Below are 14,099 nucleotides of genomic sequence, written 5' to 3' on the forward strand. Positions count from 1 at the left end.
CTTAAATATGTTCGCTCAGAACCAATTCCAAACAGTCGCCCAACTAAATAGATCGAAAGAATCTTACTCAAAGTTGAACAACTAATTGTATGTCATCGGCGGTTGAGCGAGCTCATGAGCTTGCGCCGTCCCTGGACCTCCCCCTATTCACGGGATTCGGTGATTGCAAGTCCGCAGACCACTCGCGTTAGTTCCAGGCAGACCGTGAAACTGAGAGCTTTGTGCGCGATTGTCTTTAGTTGTGATCTGCGTGTGTTTCGGATTTGCGACTGTGAAAGTGACCGATGAGTTTTCACGGAGAATATTTTCCCGGAAAAGGATATATGGACATTGTTTGAGGTGGCGGCTGTGGATTTTAGTTTATTTATTGTCTTTTGAGAATTTAGAGTGATTTTTTTGTGATATGGTTATTTTGGGTAGAAGTTTAGTTCAACGATAAACCTGATTGATGACTGATTTTTACATGGTGCTGGAACCTAGTATGTTTCTAGTAAGTGTTTTGTTTTATCTTATCCCTTTAAAGTAGTCTTTATAACAATATTTGAACATAAATCATCGTGATATATTTTGGTAAACCCTTATAATCCTAAATTCTAATATAATAGAATATTCTTACGAAAGTACTACTTATATGTCATGAATTTTCTTAGAAATCCTCCGTAATTTTCTTACGATGAGATGGTCCCGGAATCTAATATTTTTTATAATTTTAAAATATTATTTCTTCTCGCTTCTACATTCTCAAATTTTGTAAATTACATCGAGATGTCGCCAGGCCAAATGTTTTTCTGAATATATATACTTTTCTCCATTTATAGTTTTATTTCTCTGGATGTAATCCTTTCCTGGATTGCTACTTCTAGTTTCTTAGTTAAGTTCTTTCCAGGCGGTACATAGATTTTAAATATTTTATTTTACAGATGTTAGATAATTACAGATAATTTTCCTAAATATGCGACCCAGTGTACTTGTGATATTCATAGTATGTACTTTGAGTACTTCGGGATTGTTCCTGACTTCTTTGAATTTTGTTTTCCAATAAATAATTATGTTTTTATTATTTCTGAATACTTACATATAGAAGAAAACGGTGTATTATTTAATAGCTATATGAATGAGTGTTCTTACATCTATATTTCTGATATTTATTATCGGCTGTTTTTGAATATTATAAGTTTAAAGGATTATTGAATTCTGAACATTTTACCATGTTAACCAAGTTTCATTATCTCTATATGACCTATATCTAGTGAATCTTCTTTGATTTTTACAGGTTGTACAGTTTTCGTATTGTCTTTAAGATTCCTCCATGAATGATGGAAGTGTACCAAATGTATTAAACCGTTGAAATTTTTTTAGTCTACAGTTTACCATGGTTTTTATATCATGATATTTTATGCAAATAAAAAAAATTCTCAAGAAATAGATATCTTCGAAGGTATCTTCTTTTGTAATATAGTTAGTTACCTATTGTTGGAAACTCAGATTTTAAGAAAAGATAATACCGCAACCGACCTCCCTTACTTAACAACCTATTTGTCTTTCGGTACTTAATATTTCTATTTTCTTAGTTAATTTTAAAGTTAAAAGATTTTCGAAAAATCAAAATAAAATTGTTAGGTACGTTTTTTTTAAATAATTTATTTGGTTCTTTAGATTCAGATCTTAATATGTAAAATTAAAAAAAAAACTGTAATTGTAAAAATAGGCCGTATGAAGTTAAGAAAAACGTTATATTTTCTAACTAAGCCATAATTTCAGTATTTTCAATACATTTTGGGTTTGTTTATTTAGTTTTTTGAAAATTCTACAAAGTGGCAGTTTTTAAAATATTTATCTGGACTCCTAGACTAAATTTAGTTTTCTCTTTCTTTCGTTCTCTTTTAGTTTAGTTTTCTTTTGTCATTAATCCTTACCAAATAGTTTCATGAATTGCTAGTAGTAATCCATGTTTTATGGTACCTAAGTATTTATTAATAAGTACCCCTTTTGTAAAATTATACACTCTCGCTTCACATTAATTAAAATTTCTGTTAACTGTACACAACTGTTACTGAATTCTGTAAATATTTGATACTAACAAAAATTATATTTTTGTTTCTAGACATCCAATCGTCGAAAAACATATATCTAATATATTTTTCCGCCATCAGTATTTCCGCTTTCCTCTACATTAGTTAACTACTTACTACTTACAGTTAAATATTAATGATTAAACATTGATATTTCCATTTTTTAACTGATAATTGACTATGAATCTGCAATCAATGATAATTAAAATTCAGTGGATTTTAACAATACACAAACAAGTCTGGTTAATTGGCTCTACCAAAGCCATTTTTCTGAAGAAAAAAATGATAATTGTTCACGATGCCTTCATTCGATACTTTCCTTATTTGTTTCTTCTATATTGAGTCAGTTTGGCAGCAAAAACAAGTAATATTTTCGAAATATACGTTTAATATCTATTTAATAAAGATTATGATTTTAACCCACAAATTCGTTGGGTATGCAATGTCCCAATTTCATCTTTTTTATGGTATAATAAAGATGCTAAAATAGATTACCTCAATAACATGGCATCATCAGTGTTTCAAGATTTGTTTTTCTTTTTTGGTTTTCAATTTTAAAGGGTAGTCCAGCTATCATACCTAACTAATTTGTGAAATATTGTAGAAACAGTACAAAAACAGAGCTTAAGGAATTTTTTAATAAAAAAGTTTTGGATACGAAAAGCAATATGTATCTAGTTGATAATTTTGCAAAAAACACGATTATACGGTTTTGAGATTACTCTATCTCATTGTTTTTTCAATTTAATCGAAATGATTTAATAATTCCAAATGCTAAAACAGAGAGGGCAACGAAATAATAGCATTACTCTCTTAGATAACTCGTATTTACAGATCCCAATAAAATATACATATGAGTTGATATATGGTCAATACCTATCCAATAAAAGGTATATAAACCATAATTAGATAAGCAAATATATATTTTTGAAAATATCCTATAGAGACGAGAAAGTCAAGACTGCGACTTCCTCTTTCTTTCGTTATATTTTTGTCATTAGATTTTATTATATGCGTATGATTACGAATTGCTAAAGTGTATTTATGTTTCATGGTGTTTATTAATAAGCATTGTTTTTTAAAATTTTGCAGCATCTCTTAGTCTTCATTTTGAAACTAATTATACTTTTATTCTTTAATACATCTTTGATACTTTTATCCAGTTCTTCTGTTTTTATTTTACCTGCAGTGAAAATAGGAGATAATTATGAAAATAAGTAAATCTTCATTGGTTTCGTAGATCTGCTATAATGTTTGTTTGCAAGACATTTATAATTTTAGGTATCTGTGACAAATACCAATTTTAAAAACCTCGAGTTAACATTTCTTGATTAATTTGAATGTCCAGATATACTTAATATAACAGGTTATAACAGTACTATAATATAACAGTTTAAAGTAAATATGGGCATTTTATCCTTCAATATCGAATACCTATTTAGACAGTGCGTGGCACAAAAAAGTTTTTCGTCGCATCACTATTTTTCTTGATATTATTTTGCTTTTTTTCTCAGTTTCCGACGTAACTCGATTGTTATACACCTTTTAAGTATTAAATTTTTTTAATAATTAGGTTTGTTCTGTCTTTTTTGTCGAAATTAAATATTACGCTTTGGTTTTAATTGTTTTGTTTGGATTTTATTTTTTTTTTGGCAGTTTTTTTTTATTAATTAGATAGTTTTACTAAAGACTAATTAGCCAGTTCTTTGCAGTAATTTGATCCATAGGTTTTGTTTTTTATGCCGATTCTAGAATTAATAAGACGATATCGTATATTTATTGGTGTTTATCTTCTTTTTACAGTACCATTTTTATTAGAAGTTGACAGTATCGGCGTCTTCCCACCAGTCCTCTCTTACTTACTATTTTTCCTTTGATAATTTTTTTACCAAGCATTTGAGGAACACCCTGATTGAGTGCATAATCCGACCAGAGATATTTTAAAGAGTCTATAAATCCAATTTGTGTTTAAATGTTTTTTAATTTAGCTCTTCGTCTTTATCTAATATATAGCTTTTGTATGTTTATTACAAAAAAGTTTTGAAAACGACCTTTGTCACACGAAACGTCAATAAAAAAAATTGATAATTGTGAATAATTGCCATTACCTAAATAATAATTATAAAATTTCAAAAAATAGCACCACTACAATATTTTTATAAAATATATAAATAATTGTGACATTAATAACAAACGCAGTTTATAAAGTAAATTTATTTTATGCTCATATAAGAGAATATGTTAAAAATGTATGAGTATGCTATATAACGGAACTTTGTTGGATTTTCCAAGGACTCTTCACAATGCTACGTGCTTCCCTTTTTTTAATAAACTGAATAACGGTTTGATTATCAAAAATTTCTTATGCCGGAAATTGTCCTAATTGTTGATTTTGTTGCTTATTACTTTTCTCTGTTACCGATACATTGTTTTTGATATTTCATAATTTTTCACTATGTGTCATAATGTAGGGTTTTGAAGTTCTTTCACTTTTTATTATTTTTTATCTAAGTAATTCTTTTTTATTTATTATTTCTAGACCCTGTACTGTACCATACTTACGCAGTAATATTAGCCTTAATATGTAGGCATAAACACATCAGGAATTGTTATCTTTAAATTGAGAATATGAAACATGCGTAATTCACAACATAAATTTTGGAATCAGTGTAAATTTTTATTTGAAAAAAAAAGTTCTACACAAATAGCGGTGAAACATACATACTTCATTTTAAATTAAAAATTTTAGAAATAATAGCAAAATATACTTGCATACGACCGATCATGACATATGGCATAGCAGTGCGCGAAGATACCAACAAAACGAAACAGATGCTAAGGGTTGTCGAGATGAAAACCCTAAGAACAATAGTGGGCAAAACAAGAAGAGACAGGGTGAGAAATACAAACGTTAGAGAGCAGTGCAAAATTTTAAGATATTGTAAGATGGGGAAGGCAGTGTAAAAGGATGTGGTACAGTCATGTAAGACGTATGGATGAGAATAGACACCCAAAAATTGAACTTGAAAATAACCCGCCCAGTTCAAGACCTCCATACTTGGATGGAGGGATAGTTGGCAATCTACCTCCCTGGAAATTAACCAGAGGCAGCTTCAGAATTAAACAGATCGAAAGGTCTCCAAGAAGAAGAAGAAGAAGAAGCAAAATAAACATTTATGTATTGTTTATTATACAATAATACATTATATTAACAATATTAAGTATTCTGCCCTCCTAAGGAAAACCACAGCATCTGCAGTACTTATAATCATGAGTAAATGGACTTCAAAGAATCTGCAAGTTTTAAACAGGACGAAAATTGTTACAACAATGCGGTTAGAAACGATTTTACTTAATATCAATAAATCTGTAAATAAACTATGTTTAAAAAAAAGGGGCAGTAGTTTACCCTAATTTTATGCTTACTCTGGCAGATACTGGGAAAAAATCGTAAGTAATATTAGGAATTGCTAAGTAAAACTACAGCATCTACGGATGTTATGCTTATGCGGTGTTTGTTCTTTGCACAATGTTAAAGAAAATGTAATTAAACAATAAAATAAGTTTTTGAATAATTTATTAAAACTACATATTAAAAAAACACATTTATTAGACCGGATAAACCCTAACAAACAAAATTTAATACAAAAAAGAAAAAATTCAATATAGAAAGAAATTATATTATTAATCCTTATCTTCCTCAAGGTTTTGCCAAAATTGTAATCTATTTGAAGGCATTATGGTTTTGAGATTTTTAATCAAGGTTTCATTTTTATTTTTTGATACTCCACATGGAGATGTAAATGCCTGATTGCTTGGAATTTTTTTATTTAAAACTTTATTTTGAAGAAAATTCATTCCAAACATACTATCGAAGTTATTTGTTAACTTGTACGTTAGAGAAAATGATCCCCTGTTGGCAACAATTTCTCCTTTTTTCGCCAAGTAAGGACGAGGCTCTATTTTTTTAATTTTTGCTTGTGACGCAAAATTTTGCCACTTAAAAAAAACCTGTATACTGCATTGTTTTTATTGTAACCTTTTTTGAATTTGCATTTCCAACAGCAGTCACAAAATCGTTAAAATCGTAGGTTTTCTTTTGTTTTTTTAAAGATAGTTTCATATCTTGAGCAGATATAGCGTCAGAATTTACAATATATACAAGGAAATATAAAAAAATTCCAATTTTTATTTTGACCTGAGCAGTTATCAACCCAAAGTACAAAATGTTCGATATACCTGTAATGTAAAAGGAAAGCATTATATGAGTAAATTATTTCTTCTTTTCCTTTTATTGAATGTCGATGTTCTTTGGGTAAATACTGCTTTCTTAAACATATCGATCCTTAGTAACATTATGACTTTTTGTAAGTCAACATAGACTTTAATGGTCATTGATGTATCTGGTTCATTTGTATCAAAACGGTATAATTCTCTTGAATCTCTGGTACGTTGAATGTATTCTTTCCAGCTATCATAATTCACTACATGCTGGATTCAAGTTTTGAATAGAATAAACACAGTAACTGCAGGCTCCGTCAAGTATATGCGGGGTTTTACCTAAGTAATGTTGTAGTTGCGGGATTCTTCCATAGCTCCACGCATGTTTTCGTAGATGCTAGGTTTAGTATTTCGTTTAGAATAATAGATATTTTACTATTTGATGTTTCTTTTTTTATTGTGCTCTGATCAAGGGGAACTGTTTTGGTAGATTATTTGCCATTTGTGCTCTAATCGGATTTATTTTGTATTTTTAGGGCCCCTGCATTATCTAGTTATTCCATACTGCCACTTTACCTAGACTTATTTTCGTAAATATTAATAACATTTTAAATAAAACGCAAATTGTTATGTGTACAATATTATCAAATGGTTGACTATTACTTGGTCTTTCTGTGCAACGATTTATGTAAAAAAAATAAAGTAATATTTCAATAAAAATGTACATTGATAAATTTTTACAGTATCAATTACTTTTAAAATGAGAATGAAATGAATGATGTGTATTTGTTTTCGATGTTGACGCAGAAGAAGGTTCTGTCCATTCATACGAATGAAAATATTGATTTTTCAATGCAATTATTTACTAAGAAAAATTGTAAATTTTTTACAGATGAAGAGTAGATAGTAGTAACTCCAATAAAAACAATAAATTGTATAATTTGTAAAACATTATATTTACAGAACATAAAAATTTTAGTTAGTAAATAGTAGAAAATAATATTACTATGACTATTAATATCACTAACTAATAAAAAATATCATTCTGGATTCTTTTAATAAATATCAAAATGAAATCTCATTAGTTGATTTGGCTAAGGGGGAAATAACAGTGTATTTCTTTTTTAATGTGGCATTTTGGATTTCCTTTACGATTATTTTATGATTTTTCGTAGGCGTCATTCGTTTACCTGTAAACCAAAAACCTGTAACAAGTTACAGGTTTTTTTTTTGTTTACAAAAAATTACTTCAACCATGTTGAATCAAGGATAGTAAAAATAAATTTAAATAATTATAAATTCGAAAGAGTTGTACACAATTACCTATTTTAGATAAAAATATATATGAATTCTTAAAAATTCTTTAAGGGACCATGAAAGGGACTAATATTACATTTATAAAGAAGTTTCACTTATGAAAATGTTTTTTTAGTTTTTTCTTTCACAAATTTGTGTTATATACTGATAGTTTGTATAATTGATCGAAATGTCCGAGATTATTAGCGAGAATTATTATTATCTCTTGTGAGCCTGCTGTGGTTTGGAAATATAATTTTTTTGTATATCCTACTTATAAATAAATTATGTATTTGCTTTTCTTTCAATCTTTTTTGTTACCGTCTAGTAATGAAGTAGACTTATTCTTTCATTATCTAACTCATCTATGTAGCTGTATTTGATTATTTTTATTCTATGTCTTTGACTTTCTGATTTTAGTTATTGCTATAGATTAAAGATAAAAATACTATGTTTTATTTTTATTTTAAAACTAAGTTGTATTTATTTATATATAAAGTATATTAAACTTATATAAAAAATGATATATAGACCAATTTTGATAAGGATTTATAATCTACGTAAAAAAGCGTCATTAAGATTTTATTTATTTTGATCCATAAGTTTTTGGAAAAGTTAATATTGTCATGCCTTAAAACTATATTATAACTGTATATTTTTAACATGTCGCATTTGTGCTTTTTGGTGTACTACTAATATGCTCAGAATTTCCTTCTCTGCAGCCGCTGTTGCCCTAAATAACGCTGTTTTTGTATGAGCTTCCATATTGATACCATTCTTAAGTCAAATGTCAATATTGTACCATTATTAAGTCAAATGTTCAATATTGTACTGGAAAAACATTCAGCATGTTTTTCTTCTTCACTCGGCAGCTTTGATACCCAAAAAGCAAAACTTGGTCGGTATAATGAATTACTTCCAAAATTCAAATTTTTCGGGAATCTCTCTGGTTTTATTTTCACCTCCTGGCGGTATTCCGGCAGCTAATTAATGTATTTTGAAGTTTCCAGATTTTGATTTACAAAATTTAAAGAACTAAAATCATTTTTTTAAAATACAATATATTAAAAAAAAAGAAAGTTTACAATGTGAAAACTAGGTACGCTGTGATGATTATCACTATTTCATATAACTGTTAATTTTAAAAGTTACACTAATGCAAGAGAAGAATATCTCACAAAAAAAGCTCTTTTAATTGGGGAATTTATAGACACTTGGTATCAATTATAAGAAAAATGTTGGACTTTTCTTTTCGTTTATGTTTATATAAGAAGTATTTAAGTACTGCACTATATACAATTATGTATATCATCATTCTGGCTACGTCAGTCCTCAAGAATTTCTCTCCAGTCATCTCTATACATCGCCTTCCTCTGCCAAGCACGTATTACTATATTTCTCATGTCTTCATATATGTTATCAAGAAACCTTATTCTGGGTCTTTCTCTTCTTCTCTGTCCAATGGGTCTATCAATGAGCGTTTTTCTAGCTGGGTCATTTTGTTCCATTTGCATTGCATGCCCTATTCACCTCAGACGTCCTATCTTTAGCATATAAATATATTTTGTAATATATGCTTCCTGGTATATTCTATAAAGTTCGAAGTTGTATCGTCTTCTCCACACTACATTGTATTCACCTCTACATAGATTCGCCTTAGTACTTTTCTCTAAAACATCCTAAACATCCTAACATATTTTCATTACTTTTTGTTATAGTCCAGGTCTCTGAACCATATATTAGGACTGGAGGTGTTATTGGTTTATATAATTTTACCTTTGTATTTCTCGATGAAATTATGATATCTTCGATATCTTAATGGATTTGCAGATTTCAGCTGTTCATGATCTTGTTGTACTCTTGTGTAAGAGCGTCAGTTCTTGGCAGGTGGTCTGATTTTCAGCCATTACTTGAGCGTTAGTTTATGTAGTTTAGTAACTATATTCTTAATATATTGGCTTTTAGCCAGATTGGAACACGAAATAAATCTAAAGTAGTGGAGAGGTGGATAGAAGCAGATGCTTCCTAGATGGTGCCAACATGTGGTATTCTACAATGTTTCTAGTGTAAATAAACTTTATAAACATTTTGAATGATTTATCACAGCTTTAGAATGATTTTATAGCTACGAATCTACAAAATGTATTCAAATAAAATATAAATTAAAATTGGATTAAGGTATTATAAATACTTTTATTTCACATTTCTTATTAATAAAACAATTGTTTGTTCTGAAAAAGATTACTTAAAATCAAAGATAGGAACTAGTAGTGAGATATTTAACAAGCAATTTAATTTATTAATTAAATAATAATAATTAATCAATTTATTTTAAAAATGGGTGGTCAGAAGCTGTCCAATTTCTGGTTACATATATTAGAGCAATAATTTTTGAGTATATTTTTTCTTGGTATGTTATTACAGATATAACCATAAATGTCTTTAAATTCCATGAAAAATATTACTAAATAAATATTTCGACTTTATTTGACTAAAATCGGCACTACTGTTTATTATATAGGTTAAAAATAAGTCGGTTTTACCTCGGCCGCTCAATTTTTTTAATAAATATTTCTACCTTTTTCTATATGTATGTATATGCACATATCTGATAATAATCTAAGTATTGTGTTACTTATTGCATGTGATATTTAATCTGTAACTCTTTAAATGCCGTCTTTCAGTCTCTTTCGTTATCATAAGGTGTCACATATATATCTCCCTAATGTTTACCTAACGAATTTAACTGTGTACTTATTTGTTTATGTCACCTTTCGAGTAACAAAGTGGTTCTTTTTAATTTTTGCAAAAATATATTTAGAATACCTATCTATAATAAAACTCATGGTATTATAAAGATTTTTTATAGTGATATTAAGTATTTTTCTTCAACCGGTTAACTCGCCATATGTAGGCAGACGTTCATTATTTTTACACCCACAACATGACTTTTTTGTTATAAAAATTACTCTTTAATTGCAGGGTCCGGTTGAGTACCGAGTTGTTTTTAGTGTTGTTTGAAATAAGTATATTGTTATTAATATCTACGACCTTCTTAAGTTGATACATGATTATTTTAACAAGTATCTTGTCAGGTAAATTAAATCACGGAAAGTAGATAGATCATATCATTGATATAAGACTAAAGGGATATTAAATATTTACAATCTTCTTTCTACCTTATTTTGTTCTACTACTATACAGCTTATCATTTTTTTTAGTTCAAAATTTACATTTGTATATTAAATAACACATTTGTTCTCTCCACTGTATTGCTCCTGAGTAATCTTTTACATTTTGCTTCCAGATTTGCTATACATAAGTATAATTTTCAAATTTATATATGTGTCTTTTGGTTTTTTAACATCTCCCACCATTATATTCATATATTTGCTGACCGTCACTCGCGAATTGCAATTCAAAGGCGCAAATCCAATTTAGATTTTATACGGCTGCATTTAAAATTTTTTGATTATAGTGTGGCTCAAACCATGAACATAGAAAACCGCTAACGTCTTAATGAGTTACAATAGTCTGCTGAATTATCGAGATAATTCAGCAGGCTATTCTCGTTAGATAAGTATAAATTAAAAGGTTTTTGAAATATTGACAATCAAACATATATGATACCTTTTAGTTTCATTTGCTTTTAAATTAAATGTTCTTTTTCCACATATAAAGCGAGTAATTAATAATACATTATGTCAGTATGAGAATTAATCTGAACAACTTATAGCATACTATGGTTTTTAATTAAACATAATGTGTAACTATTTAAAACATTTTGTTTATCATACATTGGTGAAAAAATTTCAAGACATGAACTTTTACAATTATTGGATTGGTTGAATTTAAGTTTTATCTTTGCGTAGTACCCATTTAACATAATTCTGTCCGAATAATTCCAGTGTCATCCTTATATAAATACACAAAGTGCAGAATAAGCTCATAATATTGTAATCTATGATGGACTACTAGGCCTTGGACGTTAATGCATTAATCATTCGCCACATACGTGGAACAATTAGATAAGATAGTATTGCCCAGTGGATGCTAAACTAATCAATAAAACAATATGTTAAAAAATTCAATCTGTATTCTTAGTATATCTATATAATATTATTTACAACCACAACAAAAATAACAAATTTAAAACGATTTATTCCCATTATTTTTAGTATACATATTGTTAATATGCAAGGGACTAAGTAAAACGCATTAACTTGTTTTAGTTTTTATAATTGTCCAAAGAAGGAAATAACTGTTTATTTACAGCCGTATAAAACTAAATAAATATAAACTAATAAAATACGTGATTAACTAGCAACTTTAATAATATGTACAAATGCAAGCTAAAAAATTTAATAATGTCTTAAAAGCAATTAATATAAGTAATTGCACTAAACAGATCTATAATACAGATCTATTGTAAAATTGAACCAGACGTATTGCAAGAATATTAATTAACCTTAACCAATATTTCTCTATTCTTCTTCTTGTACGGCACTACAGCCCAAATTGGGCCTTGGCCTCCTTTATTGTTTTGCTTCCACCATTGCTTGCCTGTGGCTGATCTTCTCCATACACGGAGTCCTAAAAGGGTTTGTGCGTCGCTGTTTACTGTGTCTTTCCAGCGCTTTCTTGGCTTTCCAACCGGTCTCTTTCCCTGCATTCTAGCATTCAGTGCTCTTTTTGGTCTATCCTATCCCATTCTTATCACATGTCCGGCCTATTGCAATGTTTGTATTCTAATGAAATCTGACAGTGGTGCTTCCTTATAAAGTTGATAAAGCTCGTTATTGTATTGACTTCTGAAGATTCCGTTTTCTCTCACAGGTCCTAGTATTCTCCTCAGTACTTTCATTTTGAATGTATCGAGTTTGCTTTTGAATGTTTCTTTCAGGACTCATGCTTCACTGCCATAGCATGCTATTGGTCGAATTAAGGTTTTATAGATTCTTATCTTTGTATTTCTGTGGACATTTTTAGACCGAAATATATGGGAGAGGGCAAAATAAGCTCTGTTTGCCTACGTTATTCTCTTCCGTATTTCTCCATCTTCCGATCCGTCGGCATATATTTCTACTCCCAGGTATGTAAACTTTCCAACCGTTTTAATGTCATCTTCATGTATAATGATCTTCATCATAATTTTTATTTTTTCTGTGTTAATTTCCAGACCTAGCATTTTTGTTTGCGTTTTTAACTCTGCGTGTGTTTCCTGTGCTCCTGTTGATGTTCTACTCATAATATTAATATAATCGGCATATTTCTCTATAACAACTATAAAATTGAGCAACTATCAGAATTCGCAACAGAATCGATCTTTACCTATACTTCTACTCAAAAGTAAAAAATTAGCGTTAATTTATCATTGGGTAATATTACGCTGCAATGACAATATACGATATGAATAATTGTACGGATTATATAAATTTGAGGATAAAAATGCTAATAATTATATAAGTACATCTTTTATCAATTCCCTTATGAACTGCCTAAGCACGTGTTCTATTTACATTACATGCTATATTGTGAGTATGTAGTCCTGTGCAAAAATATCTTGCCTAAATAAACATGCTCACACTTATATAAGCATAATTATTCTACCATAACGCTGTGTGATCTTTCAAAGGCCTTCGACTGTGTTTCTCATGATATTTTGCTAAAAAAACTGCATTTTTACGGTATAAGAGGTACTCCTTTAAAACCAATTTCATCGTATCTAAAGGATAGATACCAAGCAGTCAAGTATGGAAATTGTCTCTCTGAATCTAAGCAGATAAAGCATGGAGTTCCACAAGGATCAGTTCTGTGCCCTCTATTATTTATAATATATGTTAATGGCTTGGCCAATTTCATGGCTCCATTTAAAACAGTTTTATTTGCAGATGACACTACTTTTGTTTTTTCTGATAAAAATCGTTCAGTTGTAGAAACCAGTCTAAGTATGTAAATTCCAATGCTCAATCATGGTTCTTAGCAAATAAACTTAAACTAAATGATAACAAAACTCAAAATTTAATTTTTTCGTCTACCTTCGATCTGAGTGAGGTAATCTTAGCAACTTAACATTCTTACTTTTTGCAATTTCATGTACGATACGCTCATCATACTGCGATTTAAAAAAAGCTACAACGTCCAACAGTTCGGATTTTAGGTAATCTTCTTCGAAATAAATATCCTTTGAACGCAACCACTCCTTTATGTCTTGAATCATTACTCTTTATCATTACTATTACAGTTTTATCTGGAATATTTGAAAGAAGTTTAATTTTAAACCAATGTTCAAAAAAAGTTTCAACTATTTAGTCATGATAGTCTGCTGTATTTTTCTTTGCTAAAAAAGTTAGTTCGGATCCATAAATAAAACCATCTTTACTTCCTGCATGCAGTAAAACGAAGCGTGGGCCACGTGCAGCAGGGGGTGTCGAGCCTGTAGTAAATTCACGAACAAATGCATCCCTATGTATCCTTCCATTCATAATTGACACTGTGACCAATATTTAC

The 14,099-nt window shown here is 29.3% G+C and overlaps 1 protein-coding gene across 1 annotated transcript in view; it reads left to right on the forward strand.

The window, feature by feature from the left end:
• The first annotated feature begins 204 nt into the window (after nucleotides 1-204).
• LOC140443470 (uncharacterized) overlaps nucleotides 205-14,099 on the forward strand; it is a 175,133-nt gene continuing 161,238 nt past the window's right edge. The window contains exon 1 of the mRNA XM_072534755.1: nucleotides 205-490. Coding sequence (XP_072390856.1) covers nucleotides 449-490 — 42 coding nt within the window. The 5' untranslated portion in view covers nucleotides 205-448. The remainder of the gene's footprint in view (nucleotides 491-14,099) is intronic.

This window comes from Diabrotica undecimpunctata, chromosome 6 (genome assembly GCF_040954645.1).
Source record: "Diabrotica undecimpunctata isolate CICGRU chromosome 6, icDiaUnde3, whole genome shotgun sequence".
NCBI lineage: Eukaryota > Metazoa > Arthropoda > Insecta > Coleoptera > Chrysomelidae > Diabrotica > Diabrotica undecimpunctata.